This window comes from Cannabis sativa, chromosome X (assembly GCF_029168945.1).
Source record: "Cannabis sativa cultivar Pink pepper isolate KNU-18-1 chromosome X, ASM2916894v1, whole genome shotgun sequence".
Lineage (NCBI taxonomy): Eukaryota > Viridiplantae > Streptophyta > Magnoliopsida > Rosales > Cannabaceae > Cannabis > Cannabis sativa.
In genome coordinates, this window is record NC_083610.1 from 15,772,811 (window position 1) to 15,781,904 (window position 9,094).

The 9,094-nt window shown below is 32.4% G+C and overlaps 1 protein-coding gene across 2 annotated transcripts; it reads right to left on the bottom strand.

Moving 5' to 3' along the window:
* Positions 1-1,098: 1,098 nt before the first annotated feature.
* On the bottom strand, positions 1,099-8,354 carry LOC115703596 (mitochondrial Rho GTPase 2). Of its 2 annotated transcripts, none has more exons than XM_030630831.2 (14): positions 8,009-8,354; positions 7,514-7,652; positions 7,262-7,411; positions 6,436-6,612; positions 6,097-6,348; positions 4,857-4,925; positions 4,687-4,742; positions 4,479-4,560; positions 3,296-3,507; positions 2,994-3,066; positions 2,635-2,747; positions 2,046-2,196; positions 1,686-1,872; positions 1,099-1,573 (listed from the first exon to the last, which is right to left on the bottom strand). In XM_030630831.2, exons 1-14 carry the CDS (start codon positions 8,218-8,220, stop codon positions 1,500-1,502), a joined length of 1,947 nt encoding a protein of 648 aa, XP_030486691.2. In that variant the 5' UTR covers positions 8,221-8,354; the 3' UTR covers positions 1,099-1,499. The 2 variants fall into 2 exon arrangements, with proteins under 2 accessions (XP_030486691.2, XP_030486697.2); XM_030630837.2 differs by having other exon boundaries at positions 2,635-2,744; positions 8,009-8,348.
* Between the last annotated feature and the right edge of the window lie 740 nt (positions 8,355-9,094).

The window sequence follows — 9,094 nt, forward strand, 5'->3', positions numbered from 1 at the left end:
TATTGCTATTTTTTAAAACTTAAAATTTGAGCAATCTCAGCGAGCTCGCGTGTGCGTGTCGAGATAGGCCTGAATTTTTGTTTAAAAAAAAATTATGAGCATAGCAATAACGGCGGGCCTATATAGGTCCGCCGTTATTGCTATTTTTTAAAACTTAAAATTTGACCAATCTCGACGAGCTAATATAGGCCCGCCGTTATTGGTCCAGTCCATTTTTATCGTGGTTACCAATAACGACGGACCTATATTGGCCCGCCGAGATTGGTCAAAAAATAGCCCAGTCCGCCCCTTAACCTTCCTTTCATCTTCTTTCCATTGACCAATTTCTAACCAGCCCTAGTTTCTTCCCCAATTCGAAAATGGCAACCATTTTTCCCTAATGCAAAAATTGATTTTCTCTTCTTCTATTTCATCACAACCACTCCAAAAAGAAAATGTGACCTTGAATATATACTATTGCTTCCTTTTTTTTTTTTTTGTTGATATTCTTATCCTAATAGTTTTTAATTTATTTTACTTTAAAAAGTTAGTAAAATAATGAGATGCATAATGTTAGCTTGTATTTGAATGTTTTAGATTGAAATATGTTTGGGTAAGCTTCATACAACATAATGGAAGCTTGAGAATTCATTGGAGCTTCATTTTATTTTAGTGAGTTTTGATTTTTTTTCTTTATTTTTTTTTTTTTGGCCCAAAATGGTATTTTTTTGGCCAAAGAGTCTTATACTGAGCTTTTTTATGCAGCATTAACAAGAAGCCTTAATGGTATTTGAATAAATTGCAATCTATGCATTTTTAAAAAAGAAATGTTTAGTATTTTGATTATTGAAAATAATTTTCTTCATATTAAAAAAAATTAATAAGTACAACCATTTTTTTAGAATCAAGTTTTAAATAAAAATAAACCTAATTTACTTTAATTAATCAATTTTAATAAGCATTTATTAGAAATATGATATTTATCACTGAGCCAAATTTGTAGCAGCATTGCATTAGCATTTGAATTTTAAGTTACGCTAAAATATAATCTTCTTTTAATAATTTAGAACGGATGCTCTAATAGTCGGTATATAAGTAAATATAATATGTGTAGAGATATACTCTAGAAACTGGAGTTGGCATTCTAATGAAATTCCAAATGTCAGAATCACTATACTAAAATATACATGCGAGTGTCAAGACTAGTAAGAAAGAATCAACAGATTCGGCTTTAAAGCCCAAGCCTACATTGTATGGGTTGACCAGTAGCAAGTCTACAAGTTTTCTTATCAAAAAATTACTGTGGAGTTGGAAATAATTTTTAATATTGCAGGAAAATCATACCCTAAAAACCAGGTTGCGAGAATTAAACATAGAAATTACATTTCAAAATTTCCCCAATAGATAATTTCACATAAGTTTATATATATATATAAATGTATTTTCTAAAAGGGTGACTCAAAAGACAAACCAACCACTCATTTATAGTTGTAGCAGCTGCTAGAGGACAACTCCTAGTCCTAACTCGAAGTATTTTTCCTTGCTGCATATACACGATAAATTGCAAGTCCAAAAACAGCAGCAGCAGCACCAACTGCAAAAAATTGTAGCATAAAGTAGTGAAGTATCAGCTCATAAATAATATTGTAATGGGAGTTTGTTGGAAAGTGCACCTACTCCAAACAGATTCTGAGAAATATACATACCCGACATACACATGAGAGAACGGCTAATAAGCTGTTGGTGGTACTTGCGGTTCCTCCCATTCTCAGTTTCAGGAATGTTTAAGTGAGGTTTCTCAGCTACATCTACAATTCTAGTGAATATGTTATTCAAAAATCCTGACTTCACGCTCACAGAAATAGGAGCTTCTATTCCCAATTCTCGACATATCTAGAACAGAAAAGTTAAATTTGCAAATTATCAGGATTGAATTATCCTCAAAATGAAAATTACTGAGGTCCAATTTAAATATTGATTTGTGGAATAATAAATTATAAATATTCTTATGCAAGTATATGTCAGATGAGAAGGGTAATTTTAGCAACCCATGAGAAGTTGTATACCTTCATTGAATCTTGAATCGCCATTGGATATGGATCTAGGTCATCCTTAGCAGCGATAAGAAGGCATGGCACACCATAGCCACTTTCTTCTCCTTGCCTAGCAACCTCCACAAGCAGTTCTTGCGATTTTTTTGATGAATATTCATCTGAACTGAAGCAAGAATAATAAAGTCACGCCATGACATTGGCAAAAGCCAAACAGATAAAGGAGCTTACAATCTACAATCAACAAGAACAATTTTTCAGCACAAAACAAAAACACTACTTTTTAAGATTCCTCCAAATACTGAACCAACTTGAGAAAACCATGGTATATAGCTGGTCAATTTCCACAAGAAAACTAACACATGACATCAGAAGAACCCATTATCCAACTGATATCAGTAGCTTTACAATCAAAACCTGCCTACACATACATATAAATGTCTTTCTGGTGTAAACTTGGCAAGCACAAGTAGAGACAAGAAAGAGCTGTAGGACAGAAAACTTCCAGTTGTGTGATCAAGCTAGTCAATTAATAAAGTAAAAGCAATGACCCATAACACAAAACTAATATGAGCATTTAATTATGTAATTGCATCAAAGTTACCTGTCATATACAAAGACAGCCACATCACAAGGTGCGAGAAATTCTTTGTTTGTCAGAAATTTTTTAACTCCATCTTCAGGTATCTCTCTTAATATGAGTGTCTTATTCCCCTGCTGCAACATTATATCCTAAACATGATCATTACACATACTCATCTAAATGATACCAAGACGAAGAACAGAATTATATATGCAATGTGCTATGTCAAAGTAAATATTGATTGTCCTTCACCTGGACATATGTCAAGTAAATTTTTTCTCAACATCAGACAATTTTGCTAGTCCATGGAAAGATCAGCGGAAATAGATTTTTATTAAATCCAACCATTTACTAGGGACAGGGTTGCTGATAGTACATACCCCAACTCGGTTTACAACATTTACTGCAAAACGCTCACTGGTAGGTGCAGTAATATGACTCTTTGAGAAAGGCCTGTAAATGATCAAAAAAAAAAAATTAACATTCTAAAAGGAAACAAAAGCGTAAATTTTCTACTAGGAAAACAAAAAAGAGGATTGATGATAAATCATAAAACTTCACATGTAAAGTCAAATTGGACAGCATAGGCCTGGGTATGGGAAAATTTTAAACAGGAGAAACCACTGAAAATAATTTCTGCCAAGCATGGTTTGACTATAGCAACCTGCTAAAGAGGCAATACCTTTCCAATAGTGAATTCAAAATAGTAGACTTGCCAGCACTTTTCGGACCAAAAACAAAGCATTGGAAAACATTTCTTTCTGTGCTTTGCACTTTACGATCTTTTATTCTTCTTCTATTAACATGGAGCACGGAAGCTGGATCACCACTGTATCCAATGTACATCAGATTAGCCAAACTACGCACTGGATCTAGTAGTGTCATAAGGGCCCACTGCAATCACATGATCATGTATAATTACAAAAGACTTCGTACAATAAAGTTATTTTCCTTTTTGAGAGATGTATCATCAGAAAATGGAAAGGAAAACCAATAAAGGAATATAGATATATGATATATCTTATGTACACAAAAATGTCAGGAAGAATATAAAAACAAATCATTTAGCTTCACAAGAATGTCCCAACACCCATCACCCAACTCCTCCCAACCCAAACATTTCATCTTATAAATAATATTATGATTCAATTTCTCCAGATAGCATAGCACTACAATAAAAACGTAAAATTGCCTGAGCTGTAAATGACTCGTGGCTAGTGACGGACCCAGAAATTTTACTTTGTGGGGGCTTATTTATTATTAAAAAATATTTATACATATATTATAATTACTCTTACTAAATTCATTTAATTTCGTGGGGACTTTTTTATTATTTTGGTCTATAATTATCAAATTAAAAATAATTAAATTTAATTTTTAAAAGACAATATTTTTATATAGCCCCCATAATAACTTAACTGGGTCCGTCCCTGCTCGTGGCTAATTATATTTACTACAAAGTGTATACATGTCAACATCTAACTTTTAGGCATAGATTATACAGATACCACTAGTTTTTCGCCAAAACTACAAAAATAGTTACACATACACCCCGCTTGGGGGTAGGAAATTTTATTTTTTTTTAAAAAAAAATAAATAAAGTTCCCAATTAAATGAAAATAGGACAAAGGTGAAATTTTTGTTAAATTTGACTATTTATAGGGGGTTGTGTATTAATAATGGTTTAGAGATATTACTATAATTTTGACATAGAATGTGCTGTTTCATCATGGTTTTCCTAAGTTTGTTTGGGGATGGAAATCATGGAATGATAATCATATAAGAAACACAATAAATATGAAAAAGGCAAAACCAGTTATGCTGTGCGAAGTATGAGAATGAATAGGCTATATAGGCATACAGACCTCAGACAGAAACCCATTAAGAGATAAATTACCCAGAGCGGTTCTCTCTGCAGCATCCTCGTAAGGAGCTTCGTTCCAAGGCCTGAAATTTAAAATTTGAAAATATTAAGACAGCACTACTCAATAAAATTTTAAGAAAACACAATAAACATTCACAAAATGTAAGCACAACATTTACTAAGAAAGAAAACCTAATAGCTCAAGTCACCTGTCTGGAGCAGTACAAAATAACTCATCTAGTTCAGAAGGTTTTAGATTTCCATCCTGAATGTTGCCAAAGCACATATATAAAAATCTACATTAGATGCATGTCAACATTCACAGCATTAAACTAACACACAAGTACAAAATAAGAATTTTCCATGAATTAAAACATACATTATCAGTATCAAATAATCGGAAGATCCCCTTCAGAAACTCCACTGCTTCACTTGTTAGTTCCATGGTCTACAAAAAAATATATTAAGAAATCTTTTTAGAAAAGCCAAAGAGAGAAAAATACTAATAATAATAATAATAATAATAATAATAATAATAATATTGATGATTTATTAAAAAAAATGATATTGATGACGAAAAGATAAAAAGATTATACTTTCACTTGCCATTTCTTAGAATTGTGAAAGAACAACAAAAGAGATCATTACATAGTTTTATGAATCACTCTTATTAGAAGATTTCCAGTCAATTTAGAACAAAACTTGGAATTTTGAGAGACCAGTGATGATCTCATGCTCAGCATAGTAAAACAAAAACAGTTTTAAATTGCTAACACTTGTCCCACACATACTCCTGGAATATCAACTTCATGACAATGATAACATGACTAGTGGTGCCAGTTTGCTCAATACTTATTTTCATAAGTTGCTGGAATGAGTACCATAAAACTTAGCCCACACACTGATCTAAAATCAAAACTTTCCTGTAATCTCCTTTCAGTTATCAAATTTGCTCGAAATCTCATTTGTGTTCTACAATTTACAGCTTTTGTTTGTAATTTCAGGATTTAAGTTCAAAGAGGATTGGTAATACTAGGTAACATGGGGGAGTTCATTACTGGACGTCTATGTGACTGAACAAGCTCAAACCACTTGCAGTACATCTTTTTCTACGTCTAGAGAAATTCAGGAAAAAAAATAGTTTCAAGTACATACTTGAAATTAGTTCCCCAACTTTTTTCATAATAAAGACCATTTTCAATGTGAAATTTGTCAACTTGCAGAACATCAATACTTATTTTTTCATCAGAACATAGGTCTACATCCTTTGAGTTGATTCATAGTGATTTATGGGGTCCATCTCATATTCAAAACCAAAAGCCTAAGTTACAAATTGAACTTATTATATTCACTTATGACTGTAATCAAGCATGCTGGGTTCTTTCAAAAGACAGATTTGGTGTTCAGCATACATTTAGAAATTTCCACTTTATCATCCAAACTAAAATATAATGCATAAATCATGTATCTAAAATAAAGGATTAATAGTCCTAATCAGATATTCTAAAAATTAGCATGTATCTCTTCAATTATTCATTGAATTTCATAGTATTATCATTGTATTTCTATCTTATATTTGGCTACAAATATAATAATCAAATGTAGTGTGAGACAATAACCTGATCAGGAGCATGTTTAGAAGGAACAGGAAGAATATCATCTCTGAGTTTCAAATCATCATCGTATCCAAACTTCCTCAGGACAGCCCAAGTTGTCTCAAGACGCCCTTTTTCTATAAAAAGAGCATGAAGAAAAAGGAAACCAGTAAGAGTAAGACCAAGTTGATTGACTCCGCCTGGTTGTTTTTCTTGAACAACCCTTTTAACACCCACAATCTCAGCAGGTTGTAAAGGGGCGTTAAAGCATTTAATCTGCACAATATTTAGGTAAATAAATAAATGTAAAACTCAGAAAAATTAATAAGACACTATGAAACCATCATGGAAAAGAGAAGAAACCTGAAATTCATTCAGCTCTGCATCACTAAGGGCACCATCCATGTCATGATCACAGAGGATAAATATCCTTCTCAGTGCACTAATGCATCGAGGCTGCAAAGTTTGTTTTTCTTGATCGAACAAGGGGGTTGTTGGATGAAGCACTGCTCTTTGAGCATAATAGAAAACTTCAGGGACCTAAAATTAAGCAAGTATAATTCTTAAAGCCATCAGCCACCTGACTTTATAACTAGGAAATTGAGAGTAAGCACTAAACAATGTTAAGAACTTGTAAACTATCTCATTGAAACCCTTTGATATTTACATCAGCATCATAAATTCATTTATAAATAGTTATAGTTATAGTTTATAAACATTAAAAGACAAGGGATTCGAGTATTATTGAGGTACCCTTTACTCTACCAAGTTTTGTTTCCCTTGGTCAAAATTAAACTCTTGCTCCACTGTAAAAGAAAAAGTAAATGGAATAAAACAATTCTCCATCTTATTTTGTATTTCTTCATCAAAAAAGAGACTGTGAGACCACGTAATGCACTGTTGTGACTAAACAAAGTTCACATTCCGATTTCTTAATGGCTAAAGGTTACACTTACATAAATTACCAAGAAAAGGGTAAAAACCACACTCACTAGACCAAATAAAAATCACAATGAAACAGGTTCGTGCATTCTACAATACATTTTTGGAGCCAGCTCAACACACTAATCAAATGTGCATCATTTATTGGCACCCATATTTAAGAGAGAAAGTGAGAGAGATCCAGCCACACACACACACACATAGTATATAAAAAAATAAAGGTTCGGTTTCTTCATTTCATCTATACCTGAATCAAAGTAGCTGCAGAGCATTCTATGCAGGTTTCAATTTCCCTGAATTCTTGCATGATTGGTGACATGAGCTGCTCTATGCTTATTGGTTCACGCTCATCTCGCAAATCCAGCTTGCAACCTACTACAATAACTGGTACCTTAACCTAACCATTTTGTAAGATTAGATAAATAAATAACTAGTTTATCTTCTAATAGAGTTTTTTTTGGTAAAACCAGCTCATTATAAAAGAATAAGAGTTACAGACCTCCAATTGGCGAAGTTCAGGAAGCCAGTAATTACAAAGCCGAGTGAGAGTCATTGGTTGATCACAAGCATATGTTAACACCACAGCATCAGCTCGCTTCAATTCCTCATTGCGCTTAGTTCTACTCTCCAAGTCCAAACTAGTATTACATTAAGTACAGAGTAATATTAAAACAAAATGATTTGAAATTTCTAACGTCGGTTTTGAAAATTCAGGCAAAATCATAGTATTGTACATGAATAACCGAAGCTACTTATGGTAAATTTCGAATCAAGCTGGATCGCATATCAAAAAGAAAGACGAAGTTCGAACAAGATAACTTCAGGGTTCAGCCATGAATTTACAGACATTATTGAGTGAAATCAATACAATGGAAAATAATAGAGATTATATTCCTGAAATAATCTAAAAATAGATAGATTATTCCTGGAGTAATATATATTAATATATATATATCTGTGTGTGTGTGTGTGCATCTATATTATGTATACGGACCTGGAAGAGGTATCGATGATGGTGAGGGGAACAAAATCGGGAAAGAAATCGGCTGGAAGGCGTGTTGGGGAAAGTACAGAAGGCACGTTATCGGAGAATGATTCGGTAGCGGCCGCGACGATCAAGCTCGATTTACCGGTTCCGCGATCACCGGCAACGACGACTCGGATGCCGTTTCGTCGACTGGAGCTAAAATTCCCACCACCCGACATTGGATTGAAGAACAGGTAATTTGGTCGGACCAACGTGCCTGGTGAAACTTTGGGTAAGATTTTTTAAAAATAAATAAATAAACACTCTTACAAGAATTGTCAAAAGAAAATTGATACAATGTGGTTACCCGCTCAACTATTTTTTTTTTTTTTTTGGCAAAGTTAAGAGTATGTTTGGTATTGTTTTCTGTTTTTTGTTTTCAAAAAATTATTTGTAGAAATGAGAACAAAAAATAGTTTTTAAAGTTTTTAAAAATAAGTCATGTTTGGTTAGTATTTTTTAAAAACAATATTGACCAAAAGTGAATTGATTTTTATAACAGAAAACAACATTTTGTTGTTTTCAAAATTCTTATTTTTTGTAATTTTGTTTTCTGAAAACTGTTTTTAAAAAACAATGCTAAACAAGCCAAATTATTTTCAAAAAACAGTTTTCTATTTTTTAAAACAAAAAACAGTTTTTTAGTTATGATGTCAAACATGCACTAACCCACTCAACTAATTTATAGTTTTTATCTAAAGAAAACTATTTTACAGTTTTTTTTTAATGAGAGAAATATCTTATTGTCATAAATTAATTAATACTGTCAGTCACTTTCAACAAAGAGTATATAGGTGGAGAAATAAATTTCAACCGAACATAATTTTCATCCAATTTGAAAACATATTGAGCCAAACCGTAACTATATTGACACAACGTTTGACATGAGTAACAACAACTCTAGAAAAAAAAATAAAAGACTTAAAATATCTACAATTAAATCTTTAAAAAAAAAGAAAGTACAGAAAGATGTTTTTTTAAAGCATTTGAAACCATCAAAGCGTCCGCCTCTATTTGTTTAATCGGCAATTACAATTGGAGGATGCAAATCAA

Coding starts and splice junctions, on each gene's coding strand:
- LOC115703596 (XM_030630831.2), bottom strand. CDS start 8,220: ATGTCGGGTGGTGGGAATTTTAGCTCCAGTCGACGAAACGGCATCCGA. Junction 4,743..4,856: donor GATTATTTGATACTGATAAT/GTATGTTTTAAT, acceptor GGCAACATTCAG/GATGGAAATCTAAAACCTTC. Junction 3,067..3,295: donor TTGAATTCACTATTGGAAAG/GTATTGCCTCTT, acceptor GATCATTTACAG/GCCTTTCTCAAAGAGTCATA.